Source organism: Dipodomys merriami, unplaced genomic scaffold, assembly GCF_024711535.1.
Source record: "Dipodomys merriami isolate MVZ:Mamm:240054 unplaced genomic scaffold, mDipMer1.0.p SCAF_15, whole genome shotgun sequence".
Taxonomy (NCBI): domain Eukaryota; kingdom Metazoa; phylum Chordata; class Mammalia; order Rodentia; family Heteromyidae; genus Dipodomys; species Dipodomys merriami.
The window spans coordinates 29,918,275-29,934,080 of NW_027202826.1; the positions used below are offsets into that span (position 1 = coordinate 29,918,275).

General features: G+C 37.3%; 1 protein-coding gene across 2 annotated transcripts in view; it reads left to right on the top strand.

The window, feature by feature from the left end:
* The window catches only part of Usp53 (ubiquitin specific peptidase 53), a 63,041-nt gene that overhangs the window by 13,827 nt on the left and 33,408 nt on the right, over positions 1-15,806 (top strand). Inside the window, exons 2-4 of one of the 2 annotated variants that reach the window (XM_070022511.1) lie at positions 2,320-2,991; positions 9,044-9,136; positions 13,579-13,713. In XM_070022511.1, the coding sequence (XP_069878612.1) occupies positions 2,848-2,991; positions 9,044-9,136; positions 13,579-13,713 (372 nt within the window). In that variant the 5' untranslated portion in view covers positions 2,320-2,847. The remainder of the gene's footprint in view (positions 1-2,319; positions 2,992-9,043; positions 9,137-13,578; positions 13,714-15,806) is intronic. The other variant, XM_070022512.1, reaches the window with a different exon arrangement.

Below are 15,806 nucleotides of genomic sequence, written 5' to 3' on the forward strand. Positions count from 1 at the left end.
GGAATTGAACCCAGGGCCTCAGGCATGCAAGGCAAGCACCCTACCACTGAGCCACCTTCCCAGCCCCTGAGGTAGATATTTCTAATTTTAGATTTTATCCAAGCCTCTTAGCTTTTTAAAGCACGCTATGTTTTCCGTGTCTATTTCTTTTTTAGTGTTTCATAGGAGAATTTCTTGAACTGAACTTAGTGCTCACTAATGTTTTCTTCCCCTTTGTTCAGTTTGCTAGTTAAGTCAGTATTGGATTTTTTTTTATTTCAGTAGTTATTGAAAAAATCTATCTATGCTCATTTGGAAGATAGGATAGCTATTTTAAATTTGTCTCTACTCTTCTTGTTACCTGTGTCACACAAGTCATTTACGCTCTATTGTCGTGCTTACTACTCTCCACATGTCTGGTTATACTTTCCCTGGAAGACTGTGTTATGGAGTAGTCACGTTTACCTGGGGAGAAGGGTTAAAATCCACACTCTGACTAGTATGTCAGCAGCTGATCTCAAGAAGTGGGGTGTAGTGGTGGTGGAAGGTTTTGAATTGAGGTGATGAAATTTAAGAGCTGATTCCGAAATAGCACTTTGTTGCTTGAGTTAGAGGCGGGATGTTCTCCAGGTCATTCTCCATGTAATGGGGTGATGGCAGGACCCAAGGGGGCCGTACACTTCACCAGTTCTCTGTAGCACTTCCCAGACTCCCCAGGATGTCCAGATCGGACTCCTGGTAGGGTGCAGGTTCTCCGAGGTGGAACAGGCTACAACAAGAAAGGTGTTTCGTGGTCTCTCCATCCCACAGATGCTATTTCCTTCTCCCTTCGGGAAGCCATCACTTTCAGTGTCCCCAAAGTTCCTCCGTGCTTCTTCATAGATACTTTTATTTTGTATAATCTCCAGGGTTGGGCGGGAGGGAAGTAACACAATATTGTTTAATTATCAGTTTGTGTCAATGTCCCTCACCAACTAAGCTCCTAAAAGGTAGGAGTTGATTTGTTGAAAGAAGACCCTTAAAAAAAATCCTTATGAAGGCTCACAAGCCCCTGTATCTCTGTCCCTTTAATCTACTCTGCTCCTTGTCAGCCTTTCTCCTGCCACTTCTTCACTATAGCAAATATGGTCCAATATCACTGTCCTGGAATTCCTCCCCTTGGGTGTTTTTTGTTTGTTTCTCTCCTTCCAGTCCTGTGTAGGTTTAACCTTTACTATCTTACGTAATAGTACAAGCGGTCCTGAATTTCATATATGCCTCCCATCCCACGTTTTCCCTCAGTGGTTTCACTGGCTTTTACCGCATACTCTTGTAGTACACTTTGCAATTTAATATGGTGTCATCATATGTGATATTGTCTGGTTTTCGTCATTATATTAAAAACCAAACTGTGGTAGTACATGGCTCAAAAAGTGTTTGTTGAATGAAAAAAAAAATGCAGGAAGGAGCGAGGCACTAGTAGCACATGCCTGTAATCTCAGTAGCTCAGAAAGTTGAGATTTGGAGGATTGTGGTTTGAGGCCAGTTTGGGCAGACAGTTAATGGGACCTCATCTCAACCAACAACATGATGTGGTGGTACATGTGTGTCATCTTAGCTGTATGACAGGTTCAGGCCAGCTGGGGAAAACTTGAAAACCTGTCTCAAAAATAAGCAGACCCAGAGAGTTAGAGATGTAGCTCAAGTACCTAGCATTGATGAGGCCTAGAGGTCAGACCTTAGTACTCCAAAATAAAATAACAAAAATACAGGAGGAAAATTGAGTTCATTTAGCAAAACTTTATTAGTTAATATTTGTTAGTATTTAATTTAGCAGTTTAACATTTAAAGGTTTATTAAATCACAAGCATGCATTGTAAACAAGAAGGAAATTGTGTTTACTAAGATTTTTTTTAACAAATGGTTCTTTTCCATTCTTATTCTTGTTGGTTTATGTAAAATCAGACCTTCTTGGGAAAAAATGATTTTTGTATAGAGGATACATAATAATACAGAATATATGTATGCAATGGTTTAATAAAACAATTTAATGTTGACATATATTGTATGCCACTTGAGATGTAATTTAGTTTGCATTTGTTTTGTGCAATATTTTCCTAATGATACCATTCTTTGAACATTGCTGTCTTTGATTAGATAGTGATTAATGTCATATTGACATTTAAAAAGCTTAAATGATGAAGTAATATGCCCATTTTCCTATTTCAGGATATTACTAGTTCTAATCCTTTTATAATGCATTTTAATTCTATATTAAAATATTTGTGTTCAGGTAATAAAATAGGAATGTTCTTGGTCAGTTTTGATTTTTTATTTAAACATTTCTTTTCTTTTTTGTAGATTTGCTTTGAGGTCACATTGATATGAAATGTGGAGTCACCTGATAACGTCACCTGGGAAAGAGACAAACTTCTTTCTTATTAAAAAACCATAAAGAAAACAAATGCCCTGAGGAATCATGCCAAATGCTCAATCTACATATTTTTGTATCATTAATATGTATTTTTTAGCCAATCAAGACCTATGATTTGTATGTTAAAGAAAACAAACGGTTCATCAATATTATTTTTAGCAGTTTTTAAAAGACTACTTGATCATTGTGTACAGATCTTGTGTAAGATTTAACATATAAAAATTTGAAAGGCCTTGCTTTTAGAGTTCAGCTTCAACATTTACTTGTTCTATTTTCTGCTTGCCAAAGTCTTCCAGAATTTTAACACTAAGAAAGTTATGGACTTGGAAACTTACATTCCTGCAATAGACTGCAGTGACTTTCAGTGGACAATTCAAGACATCATTCATTTTACCGTCCAAAATACCACATAAGCATAGAATTCTTAGTTTTAATGCGAACAAAGTTGCTTGAGAATGGCTTGGGTGAAATTCTTAAGGAAACCTGGTGGCAATCTTGGAAAAACTTATCAAGCTGGAAGTATGCTGTCGCTGGCCCCTACCAAAGGCTTGTTAAATGAACCAGGGCAAAACAGCTGCTTTCTTAATAGTGCGGTGCAGGTGAGACCCTAACTACTTCTGCTATCTCAAAGTATATTTTAGGAAATCCATTGTATAATGTTTCTTTGACTTTTAAATTAAGACAAAGATCTTAACTAAAAAGACTTTTTTTTTTTTTTTCCCCCTGCCAGTCCTGGGGCTTGAGCTGTGGGTCTGGGCATTGTCCTTGTCCCTGAGTTTTTATGTCAAGGCTCTTCCACTTCATCTTCACTTCCGGCTTTTTGTGTTTAATTGAAGATAAGAATCTCCCAGACTTTTCTGCCTAGGCTGTCTTCAAACCATGATCCTCACATCTCAGCTCCCCCCCCCCCCCCCCCCCCCCCGAGTAACTAGGATTTCAGGCATGAACCATTAGTGCCTGGCTCTAAAATGAGTTCTTATTATCACTTTTAATGGTGACAAACACTTTGGCTGGACATTTTGGTTTTTATAATAACTAGAAGTAGAGTTTTTCAACAGGATGATTCATGGCTTTAATGTAAAAATAAACCTTATTTAAAATGTTTACTAAATTAAGAATATGTTTCTTAAAATGTGAACTGTCTGTATTTTAATTTGTTTCCATGTCCCTCCACTGAAACCCAGTGTATATCTCACTAGGCATGATAAGGAAGAAAGAAACTACTTGGATTAAAATAAGCAGGCAGAATATTTTTTAATTTTATATTATTGTAAAGATGCTGTACAGGGGGGTTACAGTTACATGAGTAAGGTAATGAGTACATTTCTTGTTGAACGTCATTACCCCCTCCTTTGTTTTTCTCCAGAATATTTTTATCTTAGTACTTGATCCCTTCACCTTCCACTACATCCCTCAGGTTACCTCTGGAATAATCATTTGACCATTATTATTTAGGATAAATTGAAGATTAATCCACTGGATTCAAACTGTGTTGAAATCCTTTAACGAATGTATATTAAGCTACTTTTCTGCCTTAGACTTCCTTGTGTATAATATGGCTTTTCTGTATCAGTTCCAATTTTTATCCTCCTAAAAACTGACAGTAGGTACAAATATTGCTTACTTTATTAATAAATAAACCCAAATAGAGTATGTCAAGTGCTCACACATCTGATTCAGACATTGTTCTCAGGTGTCCTTTTCCTAGACAGGTAGGACTTGACAAGTGGTATTGGAAAACAGTGACGCTAGTTTACTATAGCATCCTTGAGTGGCAGTAAGTGTTTGGCTCAGGCTTAAAGATCCCACTAGTGTATGTAATGCCAGAGAAAAATATTTACTGAATTAACACTGTATATAAGGAAACAGCAAATGCCCAAACCTGGACTTAAATGTTTTTGAGTGAACCAGGCAATCAGAAAGGGTTTTTCATATCAAGGCTTTTCCACTCACATTTTTCCCTGTTTCTTTTTCTTTTGGTCTTATAATACTGTAGTTAGTTGAGGGGGGAAAAAGCATATTACAACATAAGATAATCCTGAGTAAGGAAGATATCACAGTAAAACAATTGTAGTATTCTTTAGGAAGTATATATATCTATATATTATATATATTATATATTATATATAATATATATAATATATATAATATATTATATTACATTATATATTCATTATATATTATATTCATATATATTATATATATATATATATTCATTCCATGGGCTTCACCAGATGGTACCCATCACTCAGGTTTGCTCCATGTTGCCGTCTAGCGCCCTCTGCTTTAGCATTCTTTTAGTATTGGCCTCTTTCTGATGAGCTGTTTTACCTTTTGTATATCTGAAAAAAAATTGTTTCTGAAAGATACTTTCACACAATAAAAGGGCCTCCTGACATTTTTTTTTAGCTTGCATTATTTCTAATGAAAGCATTATTCTTTGTTTTTCTGTATGTAACATTTCCAATTCTGGGAGTTTTTTTTCAAGAGTTTCTTCTGATCATTGGTTTAAAATGATCTAATTACGATTATCTTGACACAGTTTTTCTTCATTTCTCTCGTCTTTGGGTCTGATGAGCATGTTGTATCTGGGAGTTGGTAATTTTCATCAAAGTTGTCAACTCTTGACTATGATTCCTTAAAGTAATTACATCATCTGTCACTTCCTCTGTGGGACTCCAGTTACATGCACAGTTGTTTGTTTGCAATTGTCCAAGGCTCACTGATGGTTCTCTTCATCTTGCCTGGTCTCTTTTTCCATTCCATTTTGTGTGGTTTCTGTTAGTATGTCTTCAGGTTTATAGATCTCTTTTGTAATGTCTAAGCTGCTATTTTTTAAAAATCTTAGACTGTAGTTTTCATCTTTAGTTTGATAGGAGTCTTAACATCTTTTTCATGTCTCTGCTTAATAGATTCAGTCTTACTTCTGGCTTCTAAAGTATGTGAAATAACCATTGTAATAATTGTTTTCTTGTACTTCTATACTATGTTTCCCTTTATCTAGTATTTTCCAGTTCTTCAGCTCAGTGCTTGAATATGTTCCCCTTGCTTGCTCGGCTCCCATTCTCCCACTTGAGTCACACCGCTAGGCCTTCTTTTTACTGGTTATTTTGGAAATTAAGTCTTATGGACTTCTTTGACCAGGCTGACTTCACATCAGAATCCTCCTGAGTAGCTAAGATTACAGCCATGAGTTGCCAGTTCTCAGATCCCATTAGCTCCTATAAATTTTGACTGAGTTTCCATTTTGGACTTTTTTATTTTCTGCATCCTAGACTATATTTTCTTTTCCTTTAATGCTTGGTTAGAAATCAAATTTTGCCTTTGTACTCATAATATTTTTGTATTCCTAAAAATAATTGTGAACTTTATTGTGGGACTGGATCAATTTATTTGGAAATCGCTTGGCCATTTTACTTGTCAGCTTTACTGGGCTGTAATAAGAGTTACATTTTTAAGATGAGCTTATCTTTTCAGAGCCTTCAAGTTTTCTACGCTGGCTGTTGGGCACAGGCCCCGTCCTAGGGCTCTGTGAGCTCTGGATATTGTATACTGCCATTCTTTAGGGTGTTTGTTGCCCGTTTTGGATAATTTCCTCACAGTACTTACTAGAGGCCCCTGTGCAGGTCTATGGCATTGGCCCTGTGTGGCTCTGGCCCCCGCAGGGGTCAGCTGCCAACTCCCACAGCTTTGGGGTGTCTCCTGCCCTCCATGTGAAGATGTCTAAGGTGATTTTCAGATGCAAGCCTTACTAACAAAACTGTTTAGACTTTTCTGTCAGAAAATGACACTATTATAAAAAAAATCACAATGTTAATATGAAATTTGGTTAATTATTTTTAAAAGGCAGCACTGTGAAGAACCTCCGTGAAAGCTATTGCTAAGTCTGGAGTTTGGGTTGAGAGAAAGAGAAATGGGCTCTGTTGGTAGGGTAGGTACCGGTAGGAGGGGATTAGGTTAAGGAGAGCAGGGAATGAGGTTGGTATTGTCGAAACAGGAGGTTCATATTATGAACATAGAACAAGAACATCAATTGAAATGTTAGGAAGAGAGGAAGCTGGGGATGGGCAATGATAAAAGAGGTGAGATTAATTACATTGTATACATGAGTAGAAATGTTGCAGTGAAAATCTCAGCTTATACTATTTTTTTAAATGCTGAGAAATAAATTGCAAAATACATCTTGTAAGAAATTATAAATTTCAGAAGCAGACATTATTAAAGTAGTACAGGATTAATTAAGTCAGAAAAATGAATTTATATGCCATTTCTCATAACTTAATTTTAGCTTCTTTTTGTATTATGCTGAACCAAGGAATGTTATCAAAGATTTGTATTCCTTTACCTAATGCACGTGAATACATGTGTTTTAGACTAGTCAATATTTTGTGTAACCACTAAAAAGCATTAGGCTCCAGTATTGGCTTGTGCCTGGATAGTTCCAGCTATTTGGGAGATAGAGTCAAATGCAATTTGAAGCTAGTTTAGGGAGAAAGTTACTAGACCCCCATCAACAGAGCTGGAAGTAGTAGAGCATGCCTGGGATTCTAGCTACCCAGGAGGCATAGGTAAGGGAGGTAGAGATCAACCACAGGCAGAAATATGAGATATCCAGAAAATAACTGAAGCCAAAATGGCCCGGAGATGTGGATCATTTTGGTAGTGCTATGGCCTAGCAAATAATAAGCCAAAGAAATGGAGGAACCTATTGATTTTGTTTAGATTCTTGTTGAATTTGCTATGTGCAAATAATGAAAAGGGAATATTCTTTTTTTTTTTATTGTGAAAATACTGTACAGAGGGGTTACAATTACATGGGCAAGATAATGAGTACATTTCTTATCAAGTATTGTAGCCTTCTCCTTTGTTTCCCCTTCCCATCAGGAAATATTCTTGAAAATGAATTAGTCCAACAAATGCTTGGAGTTTGTTTTTTTAAGTAGGTGGTGAAATATGCTCAACCTTTTAAAAATGAAATCGATTAAGTATTAATTACAAGTAGAATTATTTTGTGATAGAGATTTGTACTATTATGTTGAAAAAGCTTTGTACTATTCAATGATATACAGAGAAGTTTTCTAAAAATCACAAAATAATTTTCTATAGTTCAATCCAGTGTAACTTAAAATTTCTGATAGGAAAAGAAATTAAGAGTTGCATTTGAAAAGCTTCACGAACCTTATAAACAGATTATAGAAGGCAGACATATCTTATTAGCTGAACTCTTTTTAAAATTTTATCTGGTGAGAATATAGTTAGTTAAGTTGGTTTGACATATGAGTATAGTGTTTAAAAATTCTCTAAGTTAGAAATTAAGTTGTATTTAATAATAAACAGTAGGTTCTTAGTATGTACTGTGTGGACATTATGTAGATTGTCAAATTTAATCTTTACACAAACCTAAGAGATAGGTACCATTGTCATCCTCAGTTTGTTAAGGATACTGAGCTGCAGAGAATATTGTGCCAAATCAGTCTGAGAGCTGGTACAAAGTGAGGCAAGAGGTAGAACACTGGATGTTGGTAACCTTCAGAGCCAATACCAACTATGGTGTTCTTTCAGTGTCCTTCATTTTCATCTTCTTCATCGAATTTATTTAAAATAGGTCTCAGTGTAATGTTTCAGGATATGCAAGGAAGTTACTAAACACAACCAAATACTTTGCAAAACACTGAGTCATTAATGATAAGCAAGTGATCTTATTATGCCTTAAGGAAAAACAACTTTCAAAGGGAAGTTCTGAAATGTCTACTATTGAGTGGTTGAAAATCAATTTGTTTTCATTAACCTAGGGAGAAGTAAGCAGTCCTAAATGGATTTCCTAAGTGATGTTATTTGAGGAAGTAACTAGAAGTTAAAAGGGAAACCTCGCAGTAGTACTAGCTTATTGTAATCATAGCTTGGGTTTGCTTTGTACTAATTATGTGCCAGCCCCTGCTCTAAACACTTTACATGTTATTATATATTATTCTTCACAGAAGTCTTGAGGCAGATACAATTATTGCCGTATATTTAGGCTTCACAGTTGATTTTTAGGAACTGCCACTTTTTTGGTTGCTTGTCCTCTTTTGTAGCAGACTGTTAAGGGATAATTGTAGTAAATGTATTCAGATTATTCCTTAGCTGCTGCTTACCATGCCATACCCCTTTTACCACACAGATTCTGTTTTCTCATTCAGTATACTGTGACCACACACATGTCTGGCCACCCTTCCCTCCTGCCACAATGAGTTGACCTCTCCTTGGTATACCCAAGCTTTAAAGTCTAATTATATTTCCTTCCTAGACTTCAGCTTGTTCCAAGTATTACAATCACTTCCTCTTTCAAGTCTCTGCCAAGTCTTCCATTTAGTATCCCCTGGTTCCTGTTCAGAATAGATCCTTAACTGAGGATTTAGATGTTTCTTGCTCTATCTAGCCCAGCTTGGTTTTTCATGTGAATCAATACAAATGTCTTCTGAATCCATCTTTGATACATATACAACATGTATGTAATAGTTTTTACATGAATATATATATATATATATGTGATTATGTACAGGAAGTTTCAAAGTTACTAACATTCTGCAGTTTTTAAAATGTCTTAAGTCTGCCATTTCGCACAATGAGGAAATTTTAATTGTTTCTTTTTCCTTCACACATGTTTCTTAGGTTTTATGGCAGTTGGATATATTCAGACGAAGCCTGCGAGTTCTGACTGGACATGTGTGTCAGGGAGATGCCTGCATATTCTGTGCATTGAAGGTAACTTGAATTATCAATCATTTCCCCCAAATTTAATTTTTCCAATTGATGTATCTGGTCAGATTTTTTGTAATTATAATTTATTATCAAGTGATTTATTGTTTCGAAGATGAATTTTTGTTTGTTTGAATTCAAGGCATTATATTCTCACTTAGCTAGCTTACTCATGGTTGGTGCTCTTCTACTTGGGCCACAGGGTTTTTTTTCTGTTTTTTTTTTTTTCTTCTGGTTATTATGGAGATGGAATCTCAGGGACTTTTCTACTTCAGCTGGCTTCGAACTGAGATCCTCCAGCCTCATCAGGTGCTAGGATTACAGGTGTGAACCATTGGTGCCTGACTTTAAAGATAAATTCTTTTTTTTTTTTTTTTTTTGGGTCCGGTCGTGGGGCCTGAACTCTGGGCCTGGGCGCTGTCCCTCAGCTCTTCAGCTCAAGGCTAGCGCTCTACCACTTGAGCCACAGTGCCACTTCCGGCTTTTTTCTTTTTGCTTATGTGGTGCTGAGGAATCGAACCCAGGGCCTCGAGCATGCAAGGCAAGCGCTCTACCACTGAGCCACCTTCCCAGCCCTAAAGATAAATTCTTAAATGCATGTTCAGATATATATGTTTATCTTCCACTTAGGTATAAGAAAGGTGAAAAAATAGCTTAACTATTAGCATCTTTTTTATTTTAAAGTAATTGTTTATCATTTTGACAAATGGTTGTTAGCTACCACTAGGTCTGGGTGCTATTGTCTTTCCTGATGAGCAGACTTGATAAAAATCTCTGCCCTTCAAAGCTCAGGAGGCTGAGCCAGGTGGCTTTCAAGTTCAAGGCCAGCTTGAGCTACCTGGTGAGACTTGTCTCAAAGAAAGGAAGAACTCCCCGTTTTCAAGGAGCTTGTATTCTTACTGAGAAGACAGTAAAGTAAGGAGACTTTTACTCATGCTAGGTGATAGTGGCTAGGAGTGAAAAGCAAGTCAGGGGGAACGAGCAGGGAGTGTTGAGTGGCCAGAAAATCCTCAGTGAGAAAACATGAGCTAAGAGGCTTTGTGGTAGAAGAGTTTTCCAGGATCTGAGCTTGGTGGCACATGACTGTAATCCTAGCACTTGGAAGGCTAAGGCAGAGGTCAGCCTGGTCTACACAGCAAGTTCTAGGCCAGCTAAGCTGCATAGTGTTACTCTGTCTTTAAAAAAAAAAGTCTTCCAGGTAGATATAGCAGCAACAATTGCCTTTAAGGTGGGAGTACTCAGCATGTTCTAGGAACACCAAATAAATCCTGGCTGTCACAAAGCCAGCAGCTCTGTGAGCAGGGGAGGGAGTGCTGAGAGATGAGCTCAGAGGTATGGCAGGGCCTGCTGGAGATTTGAAGCATGTTTGCTGAGTGTTTTACATTTTTCCTCTCCAGGGTAACTCCTGAGCATGGTGAGCCACAGCCACTGATTGCTGACAGACAGAACTGATTCTGCAAGATACCTGAGTTTAGTTGATTAGCAGAAGTGATAGAGTTCTTGTGCCATCTCTTGGGGTTATTATTCTTGGAAGGCAGCTAGCATGCTTGGAGGAAACCAAGTAGCCATGGGGAAAGGCCACATGCATCTTGCACTCAGCACCAGACGAAGTCTCAGTCAATAGCCAACTGCTAGCCACCTTCACATAACTCTAGGTCCCAGCGTCAGACAGTACCTAATGGCAACAGTTAGAGCAGAGGAGCCATTCTGCCATATTTCAGATGCATAAGCAAATTATGGTGACCAAGTTTTGAGGTGATTAGTTCCAGGGCAGTTAATAACTGGGACAGGAGTTGAGAGTCTGAAGACCTTCTATGTCTTTATGAAAAAAATCTTGGCTTTTTCTCTGAGCAACTGAGGAAGTTTCAAGCTTATTTAGAGTAGAGGAGTAACATAATCAGTTTGAACTAGATCCTTTTCACGACTGAGATGTGCATAGATAAAAGGGAAACGAAAACCAAAGGGGAGTTTGGTATGTATTAGCCATTCATTTTTGTCCAAGAATTTAAAGTTTTATTAACACATTTTAAATTGAACTCTACTACTTGAGCCACCTCCAGCATCATATTTTATATATAAAAATTTTTATTCTTTTATATTCCTGAATATTCTTAATGAATATACATGCCTATTTAGGAAAATAGCAAAATATATTTATCTGCCTTAATTTTTTTTATGTTCCTGAAAAGGTTGTTTGCATAAAACACCAAAAGAAATTTCGTAATATCCTTTTCAAACATGGTTCAATAGTGCTATTGTTAGAGGATGAAGAATAAACCTGGATCAAATTGTGGTATCACATTTTATTTGCCACACAGGAAATTGGGAGTGTTTTGCCCAATTTTAAAAATCAGAATCGCTCCGTGTTCCATTCCAGCTCTCTCATCACACTTCACAATGACCTGTCTGCCTGCTGTTTCCCCCTCTGCCTTTGTCTTTGCTTTCTCCCCACCAAAAAACAAAACAAACAAACAAAACCCACCTTTCACAAACATACATTGCCACATCAGTCTCTCCTGCCTTCTCTCTCAGAGCTGGATCCCATCTCCAAGTCTTTCCACTGCTCCTTTTGTGTGAAAAGCTTTTCTTCCAGCGGTCCTCAGGCCAACACCCTTATTTCCTTTCTGCTTGCCTTCACATGTTACTTTTTCCATCAGCCAGGCCTTCCCTCACTCCTCTAGGTAAAAGGAAAATCATCCTTCTGTGGCATTCTTCATTGCACTGCTTTACTTTTCTTTTGATTGCAATTCTGTATGTTGATCTTTTCTCACATATCTTTACACATTCTGCCACCTACTTACTTACTTCTTGTTACTGGGATTATAGTGTAAGGCTCATAAAGTCAGGGACATGTGTTTTCTAGAGTTAATCAATGCCTGACAGAGAATACTATTAAGCAAAGAAAGTATTAATCAAGGAAAAAGTACAAGAAACAGTCTTGTATCCTATTAGTAGCTTAAACTTCACCTGGAAAATTAAATTGCTAAAGAAGAGATGAAATCTGAGTATTACTTATTCATCTTTTAGTATTTGTATTTTAAGCTATTACAGTGAATAACATAATTATAATTTTGGATAATATCAACTGGCACTTTTGTGTTTTAATTTCTTATATATCTTGCAAATTATGTTTTCGTGTCTGTACTGGGTCTTGAATTCAGGGCCTCTCTTGCTTGGATTTTTTGCTTAAGGCTGGTGCTCTGCCACTTGAGTTACAGCTCCACTTCCAACTTTTTGCTGGTTTGGAGTTAGGAGTCTCTACGCTGGGTTGGCTTCCTCAGAGCTCAGGCTTTTCAGTAGCTAGGATTATGTGAGCCCCTGACATTCGTCAATCTGATTGGTTCTGTGTGGTGGGTTGTCATTGAAAACCTTTGTTCCCTACTTTCTCTCCCAGGAGATGATTGTCTTTAAACTGAAACTTACTAGAAAGTATTTTCCTTGCTTTATTCAGAAGGAAAATAGAAAGCAGATTCATACTTACTATCTCATTCTCAAATTTTGATTTAGTGATTTCTTAGAAGTAATTCAAGTGAGGAAAATTGGTAACTGGGGGAATGGGCTTTTCTTTAAAATTTAAAAGTAATCATTAGGTCTTCTTTTAAAATGTGCTTTTGCATTTTTATAAAGCAAATTTAGTGTAATAGGAAATAGTAAATATATTAAAGGCTTATTTTTTGTTTTTACTTTGTTAGTTTTTGACTTTTGCTTGGCCTCTCAAAAAAACAATCCTAAAAGTTCCTTTTGGTCAACTTTAACTTTTAAAAATAGTCTAGTGAATTCCTACCACTTTTTATGTGATTTTTTTGTACCCTTACCCTTACCCTTACCCTTGCCTGGAATGATTTAATATTTCCTATAGCATACATTTACATTTAAAGCAACTTATCAAAACTCTAGTCCTGCCTAGTGTCAGTGGCTCATGCCTATAATCCTCACAACTTATGAGGCTAAGATCTGAGGATTACAGTACAAAGCCAGCCGGGGGAAGGAAAGTCCAGGAGACTCTAATCTCCAATTAATCACCAGAAGATTGGAAGTGGTGCTGTAGCTCAAGTGTTAGAGCACTTGCCTTTAGCGGAAGAGCTGAGGGGCAGTCCCCAGGCCCAGAGATCAGGCTCCATGACCGACAAAACAAACAAACAAACAAAAACCTCTCTTCCTTTAACAACCTCTCTGAGACTCTTCTGGCAACAGTTAGAATGTTCTTTAATCAGTCATTGAAGGTGAATGTGAGAGATTTTGTTTCAGTTTTTATGCACTTAGAGGCTGGGCCAGTTGACCCCATATTTCACTGACCTGAGTAGTTTATTTTTATATAGATTGAGTGTAAAAAGCTGGTCTGTATTAGCTTCTAAGTAGAATGTTCAGAGTGACTATCTTGTAATGAAATTACTGAAGTAATTTGAAGTTGTTGGCATTAACCATACTGATGCACTTTTGATTTCCAGACAATATTTGCACAGTTTCAACACAGCCGAGAAAAAGCACTTCCCTCTGATAACATCAGGCATGCTCTTGCAGAAAGCTTCAAAGATGAACAGCGATTTCAACTGGGCCTTATGGATGATGCTGCAGAATGCTTTGTAAGTATCTGTGATGATTGCTAAGAGGCACAATGCTCTGTATTTTTCATGATTCCTAAGAGGCAGAAGTATCTCTGATGATCCCTAAGAGGCAGAGTGCTCTGTATTTCAGATGATCCCTAAAAGGCCACAGTAATAGTGTTTATTCCTTCCATAATGCAGATGCTGAGACAAATGAAAAAAAAATTTTTTTAAGATAGAAAAGTATCAGAACTTGTCAATAGGACCCTACCATATCCATCTATCAATTTAAGTCTATTTTGTGTAATATTTTTGCTTTGGCTTAGTTGTGTAGTTTTTATGGCATCTTGGACAACAAAAATTTGTTAGGCCCAAAGACTTTAAAATTTTATCCCTTATTTCAGGGTTCTGTTTCCACAAGTCCTCCATGTGCACCCCAGACCCTGCTGTAGCATTTCTTTACGTGCAGTCTCCAGGTCAGGGGTTATGGGTAGAGGTTGGTGAGAGCTCAGGAGCAGTGGCTTGACAATCAAGGCTTGGTGTTGCCAGGCCTGGTGTCACTGCTATACAAATCAATTTGGAATATCCCCTTGATACTTTGTCCTGCTTAGCTATGTATGTTGATTATTCAGTGTCTCAGTACATGAAGAAACAGCTGTTTATTTTCTCTTGCTGCTGTTTCTACTAAGCAAATTAACTTCTTCTGTCACAAACCCTCTTACATTTTCTTTTTTGTCTTTTTTTGTCGGTCATGGGGCTTGAATTCTGGGCCTGAGCGCTGTACCTCAGCTCTTCAGCTCAAGGCGAGCACTCTACCACTTGAGCAACAGCGCCACTTCCAGTTTTCTGGTGGTTTTTATTGGAGATAAGAGTTTCACAGACTCTTCCTGCCAGGACTGGCTTTGAACTATGATCCTCAGATCTCAGCCTCCTGAGTAGCTAGGATTACAGGCATGAGCCACTGGCGCCCGCCTACATTTTCATGTTATATCCTTACCTCCATTTCTTCTTACTTTAGTCCTCTGCTCTCAGCATCTGTAAGACTCCTGACTATTGTCCATCTGTCCTGTGCCTTTAGGGTCTCTAATCTGTCTGCCAGATTCACATATTTTCTTCTTGATGTTTGGTTGATCTTCCAAATATTGTGGTGATTCAAATCAAGACTTTTTATTCTGACCTCTAAGGCCCTTTTCTAGTTAAATTCCAATGTATCTCTTTGCTTCCTTTCTGAATTTTCCTTCATCGTGAGATAGTTGCCATTCTGTTTCTCACACATCTTTTGTATTTCTGCTTAACAGCCTTTGCTCAAGTTTCTGAAATACTCAAAACTTTTCAAACTACTCTTTTGTCAAGGATCAAATTAAGTCATTTCCATCAGGTAATGTATGACCAAACTGCTCTAGTTAGTTCCCTGGCTTTCCGTAGAATTCAGTCTGTAAAATTTACTTGACATTATGCATTATTAGCAATATTTTATGTAATGAGTATCTTTATGGTTTCCTTCTGAACTTGGAAAGCTCCTTGACTCTAGTACATTGCTTGGCATACTTCTGTATAGATTAGAATGTGCCAGTAGCAGCACATACATTCATACGATTCATTTTTCATATTTTTTCTCTTTATGATTGATCTCTTGCTTAAAACATACATGTGCTTTTCCCAGTTCTGAAGTTTATAGTTTTACTTAGACTTAAATGAAATGTATTCATGTGTGCTAATTATACTTCATAAAATACCTTGACATCCAGACTTAAATAACAGTGATTTGAAATGTCTTGTTGCAGAGAAGGGGAAAGTTATAAAAAGAATCCATTGGTTGGCTGACACAGTGGTTGCAGATCTGTAACCCAAGCTACTTAATAGACAGAGGTCTGGAGGATGCTAGTTGAGGCCAGTACAGACAAAATATTAGCAAGACCCTGTATAAGCAAACTAGGTGTGATAGTGCATATTTATAATTCCACCTACAGCAGAAGGCTGGGAGTAGGGTCATAGTTCAAGTCTGGCCTGGGCAAAAAGCAAAAACATAACTAAAGGGAGAAGGGCTGGGCTCAAGTAGTAAAGCACCTGACTAGCAAGTGTCAAGGCCCCAAGTTCAATCTCTTATTGCTAAAAAAAATAAGAATAAAATA